The 23,359-nt window shown below is 41.3% G+C and overlaps 1 protein-coding gene across 1 annotated transcript in view; it reads right to left on the bottom strand.

Annotated features, from left to right (window-relative positions):
• LOC124410833 (metabotropic glutamate receptor 7-like) overlaps positions 1 to 23,359 on the bottom strand; it is a 60,218-nt gene that overhangs the window by 12,826 nt on the left and 24,033 nt on the right. Inside the window, exons 4-7 of the mRNA XM_046889491.1 lie at positions 18,921 to 19,052; positions 15,029 to 15,208; positions 9,149 to 9,318; positions 3,352 to 3,506 (exon numbers count right to left, since the gene is read on the bottom strand). Of these exons, the coding sequence (XP_046745447.1) occupies positions 3,352 to 3,506; positions 9,149 to 9,318; positions 15,029 to 15,208; positions 18,921 to 19,052 (637 nt within the window). The remainder of the gene's footprint in view (positions 1 to 3,351; positions 3,507 to 9,148; positions 9,319 to 15,028; positions 15,209 to 18,920; positions 19,053 to 23,359) is intronic.

Raw genomic sequence — 23,359 nt, 5'->3', positions numbered from 1 at the left:
ATCTGCACCAACAGCTAAATTCCACGGTTATCAACACTGAAATTATCCCGAGCGTGATGGTCAATGTAGCGCGAAGATGTAGGAACCAGTTTATCCCTTGCAGCTTAATATTAACAACGTTACAGCGGGCTCTCAGAGAGTGCTCTATAGAAGCGTACGAAGTAAGCTGTAATTTGTGTCATATTATCAGCAAGGAGAATTTATTTTAAAACATTCAGCTGAAGAGGCGCTTTGGGTCCTGATCCCTCTCCCTGCGGATTCCAAGCTAAGGCAAATGAAACCGGACTAGCGACTGGCAATTCATTGCGTAAAAGCCAAAGCACGGTTTTCCGCTCCTCTTCTGCCGGCTAAAAGGGCATGTGGTGTGTACAGGGGTCACGTCAGGCGGCCGTCTTGCTTAAGTGGTAAGCTCCCTCATTCCCTCGCCTCTCTGAATCGCGAAGTAGCCAACGTCGCCTTTTCCGACTACAGTCACCCCTTGACGTAGGTAAAAAAGGCCCCCGAACGTGTTGTAACATGAAATATTCGCCCAACCAGGATGATTTTAAAATAGGCTTTAACAAGGAAGGTATCCCAGGTCGATCTCACCGATTTGATTTATTTCGTAATATGTTGAAGTAGACTAAAAACTAAGTGACACGTATTTTTTTTTATCTGCTATTAAACACTTTAAGGGGGTGAAACTATCCTCCAAACTGAGGCATCTGAAGGACCGATTTGGCAGTTTCGCCAACAAGAACATAATAATATTTTTTAACCAATCCAACTGGAAAAGTTTTCTCATAACGAGAACTGAAAAAAGTAATTTTATCGAAAAAAAACAAAAACAAAAAAAAAACACGCATTACTTTGGAAGGTGGTTTCACCCCCTTAAAGTGTTTAATAGCAGATGAAAAAAAAACACGTGTCGCTCAGTTTTCAGTCTACTATAACACATTACAAAAGAAATAAAATCGGAGACATTGACCTGGGATACCGTCCTTGTAAGAGTTACTCCAAGTGATCCAGCTTTTTATCTATACCGGTCCACGGATAAATCCAGTTGACGGATTGCGTCAAGTTTGCCGAAACACAGGCTCCATATATCTTATAACCTACCACGATGGCTCCATTTTCAACAATGAGCAAGATATTATTAGACTGTTTCGCACGGCGAAGATAAAATCTGGCGCCAACTCCCACGTCCTGGACAGTCGCGCTCGAAGGCCGGGTGAAATTTATTATCTCTGTATAGAGTTGCAACGGGGCTCGTAAATTTCTAACTTTTCATGCAAAAAACACCTCGAACACTTCACATCCGCGTAAACGCGTATACGAGTGCAAACGAACAACTGATGCGTGCTCGTTGAATATCAAGGGACGTTCGGGTTCGTTGAGCTTCTTTTACGGTTTTACTTCTCTCCGAGGGCTGCGAAAGGAGCCTAGGTTTGTAGGTCGCCAGCTTTCCGCCAGGTTGAATAAATCACTCGCCCTCCCTGCTATCGGCTCCGCTATTGTCGTTCCTAGATTTATGAACTTTCCAGCGTGAAAAGAAAATTGAGCTTTCAGTGACACCTTGTGAAATTAGCTCGCCGCGCGTCCACCAGCTACTGCTCGATCTCGCATCTTCACCCAGCTCCGGTTTACCTGCCCTAATTCCCTTCTGTTTACCCAATCACCATTTTTATTTCACACTCGCCAAGGTGTTTTCTTCTGCACTTTTCATTCTCACGAATTACGAATGCTAAAACTTGACTTCTGCTCATTTCATTTCATTTCATTATTTCTACAAAGGTTATATATAAGAATCGTGTTTCATTCAATTTGCTGGATAGCCGTATTTATCGGCCCCGATCAACGCATTCCGGTTACAGGACCGAAAATTGTGTACAACGACTTTGTTGAGCGTGTAAACTTTTTTTTTCACCATCTTTATTTGTACCACGAGAAACTGTACGATACAAGAATACATTGGATATGAAACCCCGGAGGCGTTGAATCTGCACCCCAAGTCCTCAATGCTCTGCGGTTAGGCCAATCCCTCTAGGACTCGAGGTTCGTATTTCCGTATGTGTACATCGGATTTAAGTGGAATTTACGCGCGTGATATCTAGGACCACTGGCTTATAATAACCGCAAATAACGCTCCCGTTCTCGGCATGAGTAGATATCCATAATACCTACACCGCGTATCCATAATACTCGTAAAGGGCAGGCACCTACCCGGCTTTTGTGAACCGCACATCGACTCCCATCTCGGCATGAGTTCATCCTTTTTCTACCATCCCCTGATCCCGATAGTGTGTGAGGAGGATATTATCCTTTCTGAATCCGTGCGGACTTGTGCATCCTGAGGCACACGTGCGGGTTTTCGCAGACGCGTCTCGCTCCGATAAATTATACTCAGATGCTTTATGTATTATACACTTATGTATATATGTATGTGGGAGGACGGAGGAGTAAAGTGGCCACCGCCCGTCGGCTGAAGTGAATTCTTTCAAAACATTTCCCTAATCACCGCGTGCGGAAGTAAACTTTCTCTCCCCAATTTTCCAGTTCACTTTAGGCTATAGTGTCTAATGATAGGAGATACAGACAGAGATTCTTCGGGCCAATGTTTTTGAAACGTACCTATCCTATCTGTAAACTCGATGAAAAAAGAAACAATAATAATTAATAACAAGAGATTAGAGTTAATTGTAAAGCGGATAGAATCGGTAAGTAGAGCTTAACCTTGAGCTTTGGGTTATCGAAAGAAAATCACTGAGAATTAGTAATTTGAAACTGAAGGGAGAATTTAATCAGTTTGAATTCTCTTTTTCGCAACTAAAGCATGGAGTTGTGGCTAATATATGCTGGGAAACAATTGCAATTGAAAACAATAATGATTGTGATATTTTAATAATACCTTAGTAGAATAGCTCGATAAAACGATCGGACTATAAACATACGACGTCTATGCGACAAGTTGTACCCAAGGCATGTCTTCTGGGAGTATATTATAGCAGTAAATCTATTGAGAATCAGTTGGCATCGTATCAATGCAAATCGGCTTTTGTGTGTTATCGACGAGTTTCCAATGAAGAGCACCGCAGCCACCGGGTGATTTGATCTTTTTTTTAACGTTTATGTACGATTCAATCATGTCTACGTTCACCTCCTTCTAAATATAATTTTTATCAACCGCATGATTATACACTTGGAAGCAAAAAAATTCTGGATTTGTTTCAAACAAAATGATATTACTTGAATACGATTCTATTGAATAGTTTAAGGTACTGAATATCGGACACGAGAGCGATCGACATAGTCGATTTTGCTGAATTGATTCGGCACTGTGTGTTGCACGTTGATAAATGTGTGAATAAATACCTTCCAGGGAGTTTCGGCGGGGTAAAATGGTGATGGCTCCTTCGGCTGCGAATTCCTGATCCCTGACGGGGTAAACCTTGGCTCCCCAGGAGTCGCTGCCGATCCAGAGGAAGTGACCAGTGCGGTTGGCCCTGACCGTTGCCTGCAGAAGTTTCCTGGAATAAGTAGACCATTTGGTGTGAATGTACTGACAGTGAAAGAAAAACTTGACGTTGTTTCCTTTGTTCAAGGGGAATCGGTATCCGCGGAAATTCTATGCCTCTTCCAAGGAACGAATGGACTGCAAATACACGTGCAGTTGGAACGTTGTAACAGCGAACGAAACGCTCCAATCTGACGCATCACGAGCCAATTCTGACGATCCTGACTTTCGGGATGCTTCTTGACTTGCTTTGAATAAAATCAACGTCAACGTCTGACGCTCTGTATTGGAAACGGAGTGACGGTATTTCGTGGGTATGGAGGGTTACGAAAATTCACCGGGGCGTGACTAATAGCAAGAGTTCAAAAGGCCCGAAAGTGTATTTCCGAACACAAAATTGGCTCCGGCGTTGCTACTTCCTTCTCACGTCTTCTGTCAAGGTGCCTATATAACTCAAAAGACGAAGAATATACAAAATTACCCATAACGCTGCTGAAATCACTCAATTACGAAATTTTCAATAACAGTATCATATCCATGGTATTTTCTTTCACCGATCGAGAATAAGTGAAAATACGATGTCAAGTTGTAACAGCGAATGTTTGCAGATCATCGATCATTTTATCTCGTCTTTTGATCGCATCGAGTTTGAAAAGAGATTGAAAAAAGTTGAGCATCTTTCCACAAGCGCGAAGGAACGCTATCAGTTTCTCGCTGCCTGTGCTGACTTGGCAGTAAAATTTTTGGATGTGAGGGAAGCGGAAGAATTGATCCAAAGCTAGCGGGGCGAGGAAAAATTCTGGCCAAGCCTACGCTTTTTCTCTTTTTTTTTTCTCTTATCCCATCTCGCGGACTCTTGCGAATAACAGCTTCAAATGAAGAGCTTCGATTTCATTTGCATAACGTCCCGGATTACGGTCAGTCCGCGCATCCTTCTCGGAGAAAAAACTGGTAAGAGAATTTCATATAGCGTGTAATATCTACTCCGATGAAAACATTTCTGAATATATTCCGATAGATTTCTTCGTTTCCTCGAACTCGTGGTTCAGCCTGAATTCACTAAATTCTACCTTCAAAGCTGAGGTTCACGTTTGCGTGTCCGTGTCGTGGTAATCAGGTCGGTAGGCGAACGGCTTTCGCCGCTCAACTCCGATATCGGACTTCAATTTCCACTCTAATTTTGTGTCAAAAGAATTACGAGTCAAAGCGTCGAGGTTTAAGCTCATCGTCTTTCACTCTATTGTGAGAACTTTCACGAGACCGAAGCACTTTACCCCGACTATCGGTGGTGTTATTGTTACGGAGTAAAGAAAACTCCAAATTACTTTATTTTCAAAGTTATATGTTCCACTGGGTCGGAAAAAATACAACGAAATTGTCATGAAAATCTGCAATTTTATACCGTGTATCATGTTCTAATTATATTATACCAGTACTAATGAAACTCGTTTATCTGTAAGAAAAGGGTTGTAATTCCAAGTTTCGCAAGGCCATGTCAGTTATCGATCGATCCGAATTCAGGATGTGGGAGGAGGGATGCGGCGCTGGTGTAGGTAGGTAGGTACTTTACCTTTGTGTACCCTGAGAATCCTGTCGAGGCTGTACGTTGTCTGAAATTACCTGGATATAGACGCGTGGTTCCGCGCTAAACGACGGCTTTGGCAAGAAGGGTAGAGACCTTTCCTTCATCGCCTTGATCCTTGCCCCATTTCTTCCGAAGGATTTGGTATTATTTCGCTTGCAACCGAGTCTTCATCGAACAAAATTAGGTGACGGTGGCAAGCCGAGTTTCGCCCAATAAACGAGATTGGTTAAGGTTATTAATACTGGAAGAATGGTCGAGCGGTCAATTTTCCTGTTCAGTCACGGAGCCGATAGATCGCTTGACGATCTTCAATTTTCGACGCAATAACAATCGGGCTTACAACAATCTTCTCTGATAAGAACACTTTACATGCACGTTTGAATCACTGAACGCTTATTGCGAAGGGAAAAGTTTGCGTAGAATGAACGGATATTAAATTGCAGTTATTGGTGACGTTGATGGTTGAAATGTCATTATTTTTTCGTCGTTGCTCTCCTCTTTTTCTTCTCCTTACCATGCATACATCTACCAAATGTACTTTGCAGATCTGAACGGAAATCTTAACGAACGAGAATCACAATAAGAAGGAATCTTTAGAATGTGAAATGGGTTATCATGTTTCGATAGCAGATTGATAATGGAAAATTGGCTTGGTCAGCAAGAAAGACAAAAAGTGCAGTAAGGCAGACAAGTCTGAGTCTATATAATATAAAAGAAGAAATCCAATATCACTTTCGCGTTAAATTGCGTACTTACTAGGTTTCGGATGAAATATTTCAAGGACTATTGTAGGTTTATATCTACTTGACACGGCATATAATGAGGGGAAACGCGACACGTGGTACATATTCACGTCTGATCTGCTATCGTCTGTAATTTATTAACGGCATGTTTCACCGGGCAAGAAAATTTCCACCACACGGCCACGATGCAGTTCGTCCCTGAGAATTTCCCTGATTAATTAACTCCCAGCTAACGACCAGTCTCGGTCATACAGCTTCGACCATCTGGAGCGCCATGAGCGTCCGACTATAGTTCACCACCGTACAATGCGCGTCCGTCGGCCAAGCTAAGACGTTTATTGTTCCCGTTGACACTTGACACCAGCAAGGTTTTGCTCTAGGGAAACGAATGATTGAACGATGCAATGATCTGAGGTTTGAATCTTTGATGTCTGGCAGACGTGCTGTAGGTACTCTTTAACCCTTTGAGTCACACATTATTGTGCTGAGTTAACTGTCATAACAGGATAGTGTTCTATGGGGTTTGGGGTCGTTGATTACGAATCTGAAATCAAATTTCAAAATAGCGAATCCAATATAGCGGACAAAAATTTCAAATTTGATCGAATCAGGTCAAAAAACTGGATTCGGATTCATAATCAGTGACCCCAAAAACTCCTAGACAGAGTTTTTTCTCCGGGTTTGATCGAATTTGAAATTTTCGTCCGCTGTATTGAATTTTTTAAATCTGATTTCAGATTTGTAATCAGCGACCCCCAAAACTTATAATTTATATAAAGTATGTGTGTTTGTTTCTAACGATAATAATTTACCTTAAATCTCAATAATTACTCTCGACTGTGGAAAACCTATTAGTGAAAAGTTCTCTAGATATACAAAAAATTGATATAAAAAAGGCACTATGACTCAAAGGGTAAAATCCACCGCGCATGCGGATGGGATGGGTGGGAGTATGCCAGCTACCGCTTACCTACTCGCTAAAGGATGTAAGAAAAGATCTCCAACGAAGCAATCAAAGCACCCAGACAAGGTGTTGTCACGTTGTATCATGCCTAACCGAAGGATGCAAATGTAATGACCAAGTCAATTCATAAACAGGAATTTAATATTAAATATATTCCCAGGGCAAAAGCAACTAATACGCCGGCTGCTCACTGTCTTCTGCATCATGGTAAAATAGGTCAAGAGGATAGTTTGCAAGATTGAAATGATGCCGTAAGAAAACGTAGGTAATGTGACTCTGTGTCAACCGGAGTGAGTCAACTATCATCCAGGCTCATCTTTCGGCCTCTTATCCTCTTAAATCTTCCGTATCCGGTTTATCAGTGTTTCGCACTTGGGTCTGTCGAGGGTCCAGGTGTATACGTTACGTATGGAACTTTGAACGAAGATGTACTGCTTAAATTCGTAAATTTCCGGCTCTCGGTATAATTGTAAACACAACGCTACTGCCTGTTGGGAATATCAGTGTGCGTATAAGGTATTCTACACGCTCCTTGTCAAAGCAATAAAATCAACCGGTTCGCCCCGCGTTTGCGAAGCCCGTTAGTGACAAGTCGAACGTGGGAAGTCCTTTGCATTATTAAGCAACACGGAAAGGGAAGGGAATTGAAATCAAGTTTCGCTGCACGCAGGCTAAATATCATTTTACCCAATTTACCGGGCTTCTCATCCCTTGTAACTCCTTGTTTACTCTTCCATTAGTTCTACTTTCAGTTCACGGCTTACATGGGATATTTTCTTATTCCAAGCTTGAACGTGAGTTGGCTAATTAATGCATCCTGTTGAAGTGACTGGAAAGAAATTTTTCATAAAAAAATGAAAAATTCAGAATCGGCCAACGATGTAACTGAAATTCCTTTGTTCTTTTTTTTCGACACGAAACTGTTTAAATATGGCTACGGTATTATTAAAAATTCCACAGGTGTAGGGGTTTTAATTCAAGAGCTATTCTGCTTTATAAGGCAGACCTGCTTCCGAGTGTGGAACAGGAGACAGTAGGCACATCAAAGAAGCCATTATAAGGTGCATTCGCGCACGTTGTATTTTTGCTAACTTCAGCCAGGTCCGCAGTGATAAAAATTCGCACATTCAGCGAATCGTCTCTCCAAAACGACAAACGTGTACGAAACATTGCATAGAACGAGCAGAGAAAACCAGCCAAGCAAAAGCTACCCTGCTGATGGGATTCATTATATGCATTTCGAGCAACTCGCTTTGTCAGTGTGACATATAGGTATAGAGAAACGAAGCCGTTGTCCGTATACAAGGAAACAGAGCTAACTCATTGTCAATCCATTTCAATCCGACGAGTAACTCTGAGAACAAATAGAGACACATTTACGCATTCGCAGCGTAGAAATTTCAGTCGTTAGCTGAAAATAACGAATCAGAAAGCTCGGCTGATCCAATGTTCTACAAAGATTTGCGGGGCGTAAGGCCAACCATCGCTCAATACTCGACTGTAAGAGTAGAACTCGTTTTTTCGATATTAAGGTTTAAGTGGTGCGCCTAATGGATGTGGAATCCAATTTCATTCGCAGACGCAGAATGAAGAATGTAGGTACGCAAACGGAATGAAAACGTATCTAGGTAACGGAAGCAGCAGTAGTAACAGCAATTTTATCCCGCTGTGACGCATGAATTTTTATTCCCCCTTCTTTTACCTTATCCATTAACGTACCCGCTCGTTTATTTTTCTCATCTTTTCTCGAGGAAACTTGATTTATCGTCTACTGCTGAATTCGTTTGGCAAAATTCAGTAATACACCTAGGCTGTTAATGAATTTGACCGTCAACGTGATTGGACTGGACTGTCGACGCCGGTTGAATTGAGAAAACGCAGAGTTCGCTAGTTCTTCACGCACGAGAGACCCTGGACCCCACCGAGTCTATGGGTACCATTTGTTAGGTGGAATAGGTTGATGATTTAGCCTCAGCTGTTGGAATAAAAAACGACTCTTGCTTAGGTATAGGGCATCTCCATCTATCGTAATGGAGGGTCCGTAAAGCGTGAACACTTCCTAAAAGCTTGACTGTGGTTTTTTCGGGCAGAAAATCTGGCGTCTGGTTGCCTGGTGAAGTTTCGCCGTTACCTTCCAAGCTCAAGTTCTCGCCAGTCTGCACTTACTCTTCTGCCGTTAAGAGGTAACTCGGAACTGCTAGCGTGCATTTTGTATAAGCAGGAGAATGCGTAATCAAGTAATAATTATTAGGTACCTCAGAAACTTTCCCCTCTCTGTCTTTCTTTCACCTCTCGCAACCCTGCATCTGTTCATTAATCTACGAATAAGGGACTATAGTCATTTATACTCAATTTCATCTTACCGTGTGTTGTCTTCGTCGACGAAGAGCACGACACCGCGAGCGTTGTGCTTCCCCACCAGACGCTCGACGATCCGGTCAAAATCTTCGGGTTTGGAATTTCTCAAGATCTTCTCGCTCACTGCTATGCAGATGTTGTACTCTACCGAGAGTGATATAAAGCTGGCGATACCCTGAAAAAATTTGAAATGTATTTTGTGTTTTACAATTTAAAATTCAGTCTTGTTTGTTATATATTTATACTTTGCGCCGGCAAAAAAACGGCTAAATGAAAAATGTATATCGTTGATTCTGTCCCTACTAGTTTTAGCAGGTCAGAAGTTACGGGGGTTAGAATCGACCGGACTCGCGTGTACAACCGACTCGAAATATTTAAGGAGGGAACGATGTTCAAAATTCAGAATGCATGGTTAAACTTATGGCTGATGGCGTGGTTCGCTCTCGCATTAGTAGATATCCCTATCAGGGGGTTCTGAGTTCATCTGCTTTACCAACCGAGTACTTGGTCGGTAACGCAGATCAGAACCCCCCTTGTATTGTCTACTCGCATTCATGCAAATCTTTTTTTTTCATGGTTTGTTATTATCTATGATTATGGACCATGATATGGGTTTGGAGTTGTGAATGGCTCGATTTTCCGTTTCATTATCTAACAATGATAGTGAACGTTGCAAATAATCGTTGAGTTTGCGTTGCTTCTTATTGCTGTGTGACCGAGAAATATGTTGTCTATGAATCCTTTTTAATTCGGCATTCCCTCGGTGAGTAGTACGTAAGAGTACTTATTTCCGTTCGCTAACTTCAACATACATCCTCCTCTATTCCTCGTATCAAAGGATATCACGGGATAACTGCACACGCTATACGCAGATGCGAGCAGAAAAATAAAGGTATACTGGATTACAGAAAACCGCTCCTATTTATTCACCTTAGCTATCTCCCAGGATATACCCGTCACAGTGGAACTTCATTTTACCCGAGGGACCACCGACGATGCCGTCGGAACCTGGTCCTAATTTACATGCAACGAAAATTGAATCTCGCTCTTAACTTACTCCTCCAGCTCGTGGCTCTCAGCTCTCGACTCACGACTTTCCAGGCTCTGGTCTTGTGGAAATCAAACGACTTTCTCGTATCCGCAACTTCAACTGTCACTCATCTTCCCATTTTCATAGGCATCATCGAATACTTCGATCTATCCGTAAGCTTTGCAGCATAACTTGTATACATTTTTGGAATAGTGAATCTTCCTTACTCTCTCTGGAAGACTTAATGAAACTTGTACAAAGTAACATTCATCGCATCAGTCAGTAAGTACGAACAAAATTTCGGTAGAAGTTCAAAGATGTAGAACCTACTTTGTCAGAATGAAAGTAAATACCGCATTAACGTTGCTCCGGTGAATGAGATGAGAATACGAGATGTTTTCAAGTTTTACCGAACGATATTAGGTCTCTTCGCACGAATGGTACTTTCCCCCTGCATTTCTTTCGTCAAGTCTACTAACGGTGCTAGTAGAGGTTGTACCGCAGCTAGTGACATACGAAAAGCAACGAGTTGCGACGAGCCATGACCTGCGTTGATAATTTGACTGTGATCTTCGGCAAACGCTCATTTGTTTCAACGACTCACGCGCCACCTATTGTAAACTGGTTGTACTGAATCAGGAACCTTTGCGGGGGAGCGCACATTAACTCCCCAAATTTCCAACGGAATTGGATAAAATAGTACAGGAACGCATACAGAATAAATAAACATTCATTTTTATATATGATTGATTCCAAACTCGATTGACTATCTTATTGCAGTGCCAGGGGAAAATGGTGGGAAAATTTTCGAGCTGGTAACAGGTTTATATTGTATGTTGGGTTGTTTTTGTCTGGGTGACTGATCTCTGTTTTCTCTAAACAGAAACGATTGAGACCTATAACACTCGGTAAGCCCTTGGATTTTATTCTAGCTTGGCAGAGTAGTTACAGTAGCCAACAGGTACGAATAATTTCAACGAAGTAGAGTATTCGCACTCAATAACCGAAACAGTGACTTTGTCCCACGAAGGCTTGGCATTGTGCAGGCCAGACTAATTTCAACAAATCAGATGGCGAAAACTGTACCCGTATACACATTCGTTGTTCTTTTCAAGGATTCGTTTGGAATATGCCAACATATCTACGCCAGAATTAATTAGGATTGTTGTCCGAAAGGAGGTACAACTATCGAATAAAAAAATGAATAAAGAGACGAGATAACTCTCTGATTCGCAGTAGGTTTCTTGGACCGTAAACAGTTGTCCAGTCATCCTTGTCGGAAGCGTTTATCTTCCTGGTGGAAACTGTTAATCGGCATTTTACGACGATATAAACTTGTCGTTGAGAGTTACGATCGTCCACGCATCTAATCGTATCAAGCAGTTCTCCGGCCTTCCTAATTACCAAACGTAAGTGCGTAAGTTAACCCTAGCTGTCTGCAAGGGCTGCAGGGTCAATTGGGCAGCCAGCCTAAGAAGGATTACCAACACTCGCCTGTAATTATGCCTACGTGGGGTCGAAGACGGTGGAACCTTAAGGGATCTCGGGTGCGGCCTTGTGAATGGGTTGAGGAAGGTACAGGGCACAGGGAAAATCGCAGTTTTATAAATTATCCGCGGGTTTATTCGAAACCTCCCGATCTGTCGCGAAGATTTTCCCAGAGCTCTCCGTCTTTATCCATGTATCTTCAGTCAACGTAGTAGTTAAACTCGGCCTTTATCCCAACGTCTCCGGGGGCTGCCAGGGATTCTGATTTCATTAAAGTTTCGCAATATCTTGGGGATTTGTTTCGATCGTCGGCTAGTCCCTAGAGGCTGCTTGGTCATAGTTAGACCCACCGCAGCTACGGTGGTTTGACGTACATGTACGCATATCACATACGCGTACTAATTATTACTGGGATTTTCACTCTGCGATGCGTCATCTGATGGAAAAAAATCGAAATAATGCGACCTGGCTCACGGCCAACCGTTGACCGCGTTTTTTCGCGGGTATTAATTTAAGTGAGATGAGTATTTTGAAAACCCAAGAATTACGGTTTGCCTCGATCAAAATTAAAAACTTAGGTTATGTGGTGATAAAATGGCGCCGACAACCAGGCTCTGACGTCACGAGGACATTTTACAATATCAATGTTACTTAATTGCTTCCATACACATGTATGAACCAAGCTATGAGAAAATAGGAATCGACTCGTTCCAAAAAGCCGTCAAGTCAAACAGCTTTACCCCTTTATCGGTACATACGTGATACGTCTAGGGTATCGGACTCTAAGCGGCCAAGTTTTCCTGGCTGTTACTGTACGGCTGAAGGAGATACCATGCGTGCGGAAAGTTACAAGTTCAAGTCACGTCCGTAGGTGTCTGGGAAGCTACCAAATTGTTCTGTGTTTTTACGATTAACTCGCTGGCTGAAGAAATACATTGGCTGCGGGAGGGATATCTAAATATTTGGATGTTCGGTCGACGGTTGACCGATATTCCGAATTTTCTACCTGAGGATACACGCGTTGTTGCGTCTCCATCCGGAGAATTTATTCAATCGTGGATACGGACTATACTAGCTTAGCAATCGAATCGAATGCATAGCTTATGCTGACAGACGGAGGGGCGGATTGCTACGGAGAGTGAGTTACGCTTCATTTTATGCATAATGGAATTTTCCTACCACATCCAAGTGACGAGCGCTTCAAATAATACTTGGACTTCCGTGTAGGTATGTGGGCCCAACATGAATACATATGTGCATTACATCTTCCCCGTGCGAGCTCCGAAAGCGAAATTTTTCATATTTTTAAAACCCACCCGCATTTGACAATGGTGGAAAGTGTCGATCCATTTTACGTCACTACTGGCCAAGTAGTAGACACACATTTGCATCACCTCTCCAACACATGCTGGCGGAAGTGATATATCGTATGGTCACGCGATAGCTGGATACCCACTACACAGGGACAAAGAACAACAAGGATTGACGAAGTGATATCGGATTGATATCTATTTTAGGGTTTGAAAACGCATCTGTTTTTACTCTGTGCTCGCAAGTACAATTGTGCTTTATTAACCCTCTTCTTCACTCAATTAAGTTTTTGAAAGCCAAAGAAATTCAGGAACTTTGATGGATTATAAAAGGAAAAAATTCCAAGAAAGGGTGCTGCTATAGTTACTTCTGTGATTGAAAGGGTTAATGATTTGTAACGACACTGGTTTCCGGGTGTAGCTGAATAAGCCCAGAACGTCAAGGATGATCGCCGACAAGGTGAAACAGCAGCTTGCGTGGATGCTGAGCTATATGGCGGGTTGGCCGAGGCGAACGCTAATTACGGCCGCTCTTGCCTGCAACGGAGCATATCCATGAGTTTTCCGCCTCTTACGCTTCAAGACCACTTTTTTAGGCAGAGTCTACTTTATAAATCCGTCGGAGATGCTTTGTTACAAAATTGGGATATAAAAAACATGCTACAATTTGTAGATTACGTTTGATGAAGCTACAAATTCGAGGATCCTGGAATGCCTGCTTTGTTGTAACGTAAACATTGAAAGTAAGTAAGCGAATGGTCGAGTGCGCAACAGTGGTACATGGAAATGCAGGTGAAAAGAATTGTAGGTATCCTTAAGTAAGAAGTATATATCCTTGCAAGCATTTCAAAATTTTATGTGATACACGGCAATCACTGGCATAGCACAGCTACCAGCAAAATAAATTTCGTTTTACATTTTCCTCCGGCAGGAATAATATCTCGTATTGCCACATGCGGAAGCTGGTGATACAAGTTTCCCTCTGTAGCCCAAGATCAGAGGAAATAGCGCAGCTTCTGTGCGACAGATCAATGAATCGAATCTCCTTCTCTTTCGACTAGATTGCCTCACAAAAAAAAGCTCCGGCACGGTTCAAGATCCTTCAACTCGGATTCGATTCTACCTGCGTGCAAGTTATAACATTGTCACAGGATATTGCAGAGAAACTTATAGCGGAGTGAAAAATCTTAGGCGAAAAATTAATCTACATATGGTTTTCAATCTGAACCTATCGAATTCGAACGTTGGTCGATTGAATGCTGAGCACAAGCCACTATTGGATTCATGATATGGATTGGATGAAGATAAAATATTGTTCTTGATGGTAATGCTGAATCAGTCACGTTTCTATAAGTAAATCGTAATAACTAGCATATAAAGACGGGTATAACTTCAATGCCTGTAACGATTCTCAGCAATCGACATCAATTTCCATTTTATTTTCTTTGCGATTCTCATATATAGATACTGTTACTCGAACGGTACGTCGTTATTTCACGAGTGAAGAGATATAAGATTTCCCTATCAACCCTCATTCGCTGGTAAAAGCCTGACAGACGACGAGATGATTCGCCAGTTTGTGTCGAGAGATTCCCGCTTTTATATTCTTCGTCATTGAATCTACTCTCCAGTTGATTGAACAGAAAAGGGTAATAACTGGTACTTTATTCCCAAAATTTTTATACGATCTGCGACTTTGTGGTTCTAAACTGACTGTTGGAACGGCTGAACGAATGTAACTATATGTACCTTTATACCTGCGCGGTATGTGAGAATGTAGTCTTGACTGTAACTTCAACGCAAAAAAGTTACTGTTATACAAATGTAGTGGACGCTAGATTGTCACATGGCCATCAGTAATGCTTGAAGTAGAATTCACGTGTCTTTGGATGGCTCTACTTATAGTCTGGAGAGTATAATAAGCCAATCAAATTGTACGAGATACAAATGTAAAGGTTTTAACTATTGGAGTGGGAAATGGCACGATCGTTGCTCGTATCGGGTGGTAGGTTTAGGATTGAGACACGCGGAAGGTATAAGTGCGGTGCATATCTTACCTTTTCTCCGTAATCACCCTCAACGGCGACGGTGGATACGTATTTCCAGCCCAGTCGACGCACGACTTCGACCATCGCTTGGGCCTGGAAATTGTCAGGCGGGACGACTCGACTAAAGTATTCGAACCGGCTCTTGTCGGAAAGTTCGGTACTCGTAGAGGCGTAGCTCAGCTGGGGGATCTAGAAACAATTACGGATGATACCAAGTGAAATAGAGTGTAGCGCGTCACAAGCGGTCGACAACCAATGGGGGCGGGGTTGGAATTCCGAAAGCGCCAAATTCCTAATTTTTTGGTAGTGAAACTTGAAGTAAAGAAATCAAACTTTGACAAAACATCGAAGTTTCGAATGGTCCGCAACCCGACGCTCAACGTTCCGAAAGTGAAAAGGTCAGAAAGGGTAAAATCCCGGAAGGACGAAGTGCCAAAAGTGCGGAAATGACAAAATTTAAAATATGAAACATCGAAATTCCTGATCGTCGAAGAATTTCAGTTCTGTGAATTTCTGACTCGGTGAAATATCATCACTTTGAACTTTTTTTGTTTTTCATCTGCAATATTTTTACGTTCCGGATTCTGGTCATTCTGATTTTCGGTTTATTGAATTTTTCGCAGCCACTCGTTGAGTGAACTACGCTGTGTGAGTATATTTTGATTTTCGGAATTTTAATCCATCGAAACTTTATTTTTCGGAATTCTGCTTTATCGGAACTTGATTTTCGGAATCTTAGATTTCGGAACTTTAAACCGGTGAGTTTCCGACCATTCGAAACTTTATTGTTTTGTAAGAGTTTGATTTCTTCACTTCAAGTTTTGTCACCAAATAATTCGGAATTAGGCGCTCTCGGAACTTCAACCCCACTCCAACCAATGCGAAAGCCGGTTTTTTGAAGAGCTTCAACAAAGCGTTTCATCATTGGCCATCGCACGCTCGAGTTGATCGGATAATGGTTAATTATAGTTTCGGGGAAGCAAGGATTAGCGTTGGTTTCGCACGGTCGGTTCCGTATCCATATTTTGTCACCATGGTCAAGTGGCAATCTCAAAGATGCTTGTATGCCGGTGAATATCGGCACATAGCCGAGGATTCGATGCGTTGCCTATCATTTATCACTGACCGATTACTGCTTGTGTGAAATCTCCCCGGTATTTTAATTCGTTTTGAAAAAAAAAAGAAAAACTTGTGGGATCAGTATCCTGATAGATTTATTCTTGGCTCAACCCCGTTTGATGCGTACGCGATAAGCAACGGATTTCGTGTATAGTGAGGCTGAAAGTGTAAAGCTTCAAGTGGTGACGAAGTTCCTTGAATAGGCAAGAGAGTCAATACTGAAATTCTGGTGTCTAAAGTGATGAACTATTTTTTATTATATTGATCTAGTTCCAGCGCTTCACCAACCTTATTGTTAGCACTCATCAGTAGCCTTGTGCACCACCTTATTTCCGGCTTTCTCGACATCACTTATATACGAGGTTGTAGAAATAGTCTGCGTTTCTTGAATTGCACATTTGACGGAATTCAAGCGTTGCACTGTTCCGACGGAAATCCACTGTATTTACATTTACTCAAGACTGTTGGAGATGCTCTCAGAAACTCGAGTTCAGCTCTAATTGCGATTAAAAATTGATGATTCTTTTTCATACACCAAGTGAACTACTGCACTAGAGTCTCGACTTGAAAAGCACATTATGAGAATCTTAATGCAAATGATCTCTTATCTCGAAATGCTGGAAGATAATCATTCCACAGCTCGAAATTTGTCGCGTCGACCTACTTTCGATTCAATAAATTTTTCATTTTCAAGTTAGCAGTGGGACAGAGCAGCTGCTCCATATTAACAAAAACTCTGTCAGTTCACCCGAAAAATCTTTGCATTATTCAGTATTTACGGGTAGGTATTCATACATGATAAATAAATCTCTCAAAGGAAAATATAAGTATTTACGGTTTCGGCTCGGTAGCGGCAGCGGCTGCAACAAATCCAATTCATCCAAACTTGTTTTCCCGACAAGAACCTCACCGCTTGTAATATTTTCCTCTCCATCCCAACAAGCGAGCTATGGCAATAAAAAGCGTCACTCGAGAGCAACGTCTCCGAGCTTTGTTCGACGCGGCTTTTTGTGAATGAGAGGATATCATCAACGTCGCACCTCGGCATTACCATTTCCCTGAATCCCGGTCATCGCTGCTCCTAACAATAAGAGTACGTTCCGAAATTAACCAGCAGCGCTAAAAAGTCCCTAGGATAGAGGCAAAGCTAGCCACGAACTCGGCGGCGCAAAAGAGACAAAAGATGGTTGACAGCACTGGGAGCTAATTTCGGAACGCATCGTAAGTATGGACACTCAACACGCTCCGGCCCAGTGTTGCCAACGGAGTGACTTTGTCACTAGCTTAAGTAATTGCAGTGATTTTTAGTGATATTACTTAAATTTGTTCAATTGTATTTTTGTTTATTACTGTTTTTTTCGAGTGCATTCGGCATTCGGTCGTTCTATCAATTCTAGGGATTATCGACCTATTCTTTAAGTTTTCAGACTCCATTTTGAATTGTAAAAACATGTGCTGACGCCGAAATAATTTGAAAAACGTACTCCAAAACATTAAAGTCAGTCTGTGTAATTATCATTGCTTGATAACATCAGAATATGTAATGAAAAGATAACAATTAAGAATGCTAACAGCCTGAAACATCTACTGATTAACTTTGTTTTATGTAGGAAATATGATACGACTCATCGCTATCAACACTCTATATTTACTGCGATGAGTATAAATATATGAAAATTCATAAGTCTGAAAATATAAATTTTAAAAACATTCGTAATAGCCTTTTAATAAGGAAGAGCCATTATAAAAAAATCTGGAGACTTTTTTGCCGACCCATGACCTTTTCAGCTCGAGGTACTGACACGCCGAGATTTTGAGTTGGCAACACTGCCGATCGAGTCTTCGCCTTCAGAGTGTGATGAAGATTGAACCCGCCGTATCCTTTCGAGGACCGTGGATCAGGGGTCAAGACTTCGTCCTTCTTTCGGTATAAAAACCTCCGTTGATTTGTCTCACAACTAATTCCACCTCTGGATCTAATACCGCCACTTGCCAACGTCTCGAAACCTTCATCCGCCATGAATTTGCATCTTTCGGATCCATCGGCTACCCCTCGCGTTGCAAAGTTGAATTCCACATCACACTAACTCCTAAGCCCCTCGGAGCAACTGATTCGTGAAAGGCTGCACGGGCGGACGCGTTTTCATTCAACCTAGGGATGATTTGGGACAAATATGGGAGATAATATGCCTTTCAGTCGAGGCCAAGTGCTGCCGGGACACGTAAGGAAAGTTATGTACCTTTTTTCACCAGAAATGAGGGGAAATTTTTGTTACCCGACGGCAGGGACGTCGTAATTAGATCTAAATAAAAATGTGCCCCAAATATTGTCACTCGATTTATCCTGCAGGAACGGAATAACCTTGCTCACTGTCTCGGCGTCGAGTAAAAATTACAAGTTATAGCAATAACCTTTCAGCCGAGTCGAGGAATCTTGCCTTCTTTTTTCCTTTTTATTCATTAGTACCTGCGACAGTTTGGCGACAGTAATCGATTTCCAAACTTTTACGCACCACTCCCCTTTTCAAGAACTTGCGTAACTCCGCCTAGTAGTTCAGGTCTGAGAGTTGGATGCTGAGAATTGACAAACTCGAGGGTGTTTTGAAAGTTTGAAGTCAGGTACGTAAAAAGCAAACAAAGGTTGGCCAAGTTTTAAATACCCCATCAACTAGCTGAAACGTGTTAAGCAAATGTCGGCGCATATTTTACAAAATTCGTCCCCATCGAGGAAGTGGATAACACTGGAACGTTCCAGAACTTATCTTAAAAACAAATTACTCACTTTGAACAGCCGGAGAATGTTGGCTACCATGATGGAAACTACACTGAAAGAGGCTCCAATGACTCCGGTTACTGGCTTGTGCGGCACGTATACCGGTGGCTTTCCGCTCTCGCATTTGTACTCGGACATATCCTGAAACAAAAGAAGCCAGATAGACGCTAGGCGATAGTCCTCAGTCTCTTGATGCTCATACAGTGTTAAGAAGATTCATGAACAAATCTCATGGGTCACATAGTCACTGTTCGAAATATAAGGTTTGGATTTAATCTGTTCACTTTAAAATGAAAATATTGACTCAAAATGCTTTTATTTGAGTAAAGAAACATTTTTTGACCGATTTCAAGATGATTTGGACATATTTTAGAAATTGAGTTATTTTGTTATGAAACTGTGCGTTTTTCTCGCAGTGTGAGGATAATTCTACAAAATTAATAGCGGCAATCCATTTGTCAGAAAATTTTACCCCTATTTCATATACTTGATAATTATTTAATATGTAGTATGTCTCTAGAAAATCGTAAAAAACGATAATCAAAACTGTGCACTCATAGTGTACAAAACATTAACCTTTACTTGTTATAAAACCTAGTTTTATGATTATTTACGCTTGCGCACGGATGTTTACGTCTATTGCAGGGGGAATGGCGTTATATGTTAGTAGTACACTTTCCTGCTTCATGACACCTGAATTCAAATATATTAAATTTTTTTTTTTTACAATCACTGAAAAAATCTGAGTAGGATTTGTGAATGAAAAAGTATGTTGTGGAGGTGAAAGGTTGAAAATGAGAGAAATGGTGCGGAACTGAATTCATCCAGAGTTTTAAAATCAGTAAAGGTATAATAGTTTTCTTAAAGATAGCTGCTGAGAATTATTTGATACGAGGCGGAGACTCGGTTTCTACGTTATATGTATACTTAAGAGCATTAATTGAGAGTATTCAGGATATTGAACGAAGTGTTGCGCGATGCTGCTCGTAATTGGAATGTAGACGGCAGCCATATGAGCTAGGCCTCCAGAGTTTCGTCGAAATATGACTATTACTCCGCGTGGCTGGGTAATGTACATAACTCTATATTGACATACACCAAAATGCACCACTTCGGCATAATACCGAGATGCTGACGTGATACAGCGCGGCCCATGCCTAGAATTAATAGACTCACGACAGCCACGGCGCCTTCGAAACGACGAGGCTTGCGTGGATGTGTTCACGAGGTGTCCACCTGGTGAGTAAAGAGCTTTTGATGGGCGTATGTCTTGGAGAATAGACCGGATGTTAACGAAGGGTTCCGGCAACGATGAATTTGTCCTGGATCCTTACACTGAGGTATAACCCTTTCATGCATAAATTTTTCCTAACATGCGATTCAATTAAGATTTTGCATACTTGAGTTTTTGGGGTCGCCGATTGCAAACTGGAAATTGGAAAATTCAAAATGGCGGATCCCATATGGCGGACATGCAGAAAAAAAAATTAAGAAAATTTTTGAACGAATTTTGTAAAATCGATATTCGGATTTTCACGGTAGATTGCCAGAAAAACTTTATTTCGTGAAAAACTACGAATTTCAAGCATTTGTTTAAATGTGCTACTTTGGCAGTAAATAAATAGATAAATTTTATAATTCTTTTAGACTTCAGATTATTTCAGGGACCATGCGAAACTAAAAAACTTGGCAGTTGTTACTCGGAAAGCTGTTCAATAAATAAAACGTTACAAAAAAAAAGGTCGGACGCTGAACGTCCCAGCGTGAATTGAAGGGACAAGGGTTATACCCGATACGGCAAATTAGTTTTTCTCCGTCATTGTGACGAGGTTTGATCGATTGAGTGATTGGCGATTCTACAATATGCATTGAAAAACGAGAAAATTACCGTTCAATATGAACGATCTTTGAACCGTCTCTTCTCACGTAGTTGTAGAGAAAAATGGAGAAACTTCTCTCAACCGTATACCTAGTAAATTGTCTACAATTAAATTTACCTTGAGAAGATTCTGTGAAAAGTTTGAAGCGAATTCTAACTAATAATGCAGGCGATACCAAGAATGAGCGAATTGTTAAGTAAGACTCGAGGTATTTTGGTGCGTTGATAGGTAATTGAAATTCATTATTTACCTTACTCAATTTAAACTTAAGGAAATTAATATCTAGTATCTCAACTTTTCGTTTATACACATGTAGAGCAGTGATATACTCAAAATATTACGTAACTTAGCTGTCAGCCTGGTTTTCCCAGGAAAAGAGAACCTTGCTTCAAGTTCAAAGTCTGGAATACATGTAAAAATCCATTAGGTTTTACGCGTTTTCTCAAAATCAGTCATTTCTGCGACAGTGCAAAAAAGAGCACTAAGACATTCTAGCACTCAAAAAGTGCGCAAATTCGTACTTTGCGTCTTACGCATTTGCGATATTCGGCATCGGTCGGTATATGTTGCAAACTTTGCTCTGTCGACGTAAAAATATCTACTTTGTATCCCTAATATACAATCTACTACTTTATCTAAATTAAAATTGAAAGTGTCAGGCTAAGGGTTAGGGCCTTTATTTTGTAATTTTCCGAGGGTGAAGAAGGTTGCGCCGTTTCTCCGCTTCCACAGAAGCGGAAGGTACTCGCACCCTGCAATCCCTTATACCTGTAATGGTCGAGGGATCTCGACTCAAACCTATCGTCGTAATCCCACTTGACACGCTCCCTCCGGTGTTTATGTGTAAGTGCCCCAACCAAGAGTCAAAAGCCAATACCCGGGTCTCGTGTCTTATGTAATACATGGATATAGTCAGATAGGCCTTTAATGTGGATGCATGAAGGGAGTTGCTACGTACGTACGAGATGTTTTTGCGAAGAAGCTAATTTTGGTGAGGCATTGCAGTTCCACCCGCATGAGGTAGATGACACTCGAGCGTTGGTTATACATTGTCAACCAAAAATGAGTCTTGACGACAACATTGAATACTTTATGATAAGATAAGAATCGGAAAAAATCAACCACAATAAAGACGACGAGCAAATTAAATTTGATTAATAATAATGCTCAAAAGTTGTCAATAAATTGTTTCAACAAATCATTGTTTAACACATTTTTAGAGAATCTTTTTTTGTCATGTAAAATGAATTCGTTGATTATTCTGAATACACAAGAATTTGAAAAAAACATAATGAACAAAAATTTAGTAGAAGTGAATTTTTTTCTCGACGTAAAAAAGTAGATTTCTCACATCAAAAAATTATTTTCAATTCCCATGATTAAAAACTGATATTTTGTGCTTTTTTCCACGACCAAAATAAAAATGCTCTGACAATTTCCGGTTTTCCATGATCCCTCTTTAATACCCTGATATACACAGCATTTTAGGGTTTTCCATGTGTGTGACCACCCTGTAACATTAGTTAACAGTGGATGTGCCTCTCCTTTTACACCGTCCGCCTAAATTCCGCCACGTTTTTAGAACGACCAGTACATAGACTGTGAGAACCCCGGATGAAATCTGACTCCCTTCCTGCAGCTTCAAAAATAGCCCACCTCGTTTGGTGCTAAATCTGGCGATGCTGAACGTTGTGTTTATAAAAAAGAATTAATAACAGATCCCATGTAATAATTGACAGTGGGTTTGTCACCTGCTTGTGTGAAATCGGACACTGAGCGGAGTCAAATTTGACACCGGATTTTCAACGATGTAGGCGTGTGCACGTTGTATGCTGTACATAGTCAGGGCTCTTTGTAGAAAAAATTATTTACAGCGTGTGAGGAGAGAAGGGTTGTATAGAGTTTAAGTCACCGTTTTATATGTGTGCGCGTGGAATTTATGAACACACACGTCATGTGAAATTACGGTCGAATTATGCGAGTTCGAGGGCATGATCGTATACTGAAAGAAAAAAGTCGATGATCAAACTAAATGTGCAGTCACGAGTGGCGGAATGAATATTTATTTGTGTCAATTCAGGACCTGGTGGTCGAACAAAATGTTTAGTCGATTTAAATAGTCCAATATTCATTTCACCACCCGTGCATGACCGCGCAGTTAGTTGATTCGAAGTAGCAATACAAGGAGAGTTCTGCGTACAGATTCCGATTGCGACATTTCACCTACATTTTAGCCGCTTCACGGCTCAGATACAAACTCTTTATTTCGGGTGAAGGTAATCCTCGCTCTGGTCGACTTTGTCGATCATCAAAAAAATATCTTCCGCGTTGCGCTCTACCTTACGATAGTTTTTATCAATCATCGGTAAAAAGGGTTTGCGTCTGAGCTGTGATGCGGCTGAAATTTCGGTAAGAAGTCGGTATGGGGATCTGCACGCAGAACTCTCCTTGTGTTGCTACTGTTCAATGACTTTTTACTCTCCGTGAATATAGTCAAGTAATTCGAATTGGTCTATAGTTCATGAGATATCCTGTTATTTGCATTTACCAATTACAGTTCCAAGCGCT

The sequence above is a fragment of the Diprion similis genome, chromosome 10, assembly GCF_021155765.1.
Source record: "Diprion similis isolate iyDipSimi1 chromosome 10, iyDipSimi1.1, whole genome shotgun sequence".
Lineage (NCBI taxonomy): Eukaryota > Metazoa > Arthropoda > Insecta > Hymenoptera > Diprionidae > Diprion > Diprion similis.
The sequence above is the reverse complement of the archived record's forward strand: the minus strand, read 5'-3'. Positions and strand labels throughout refer to the sequence as shown.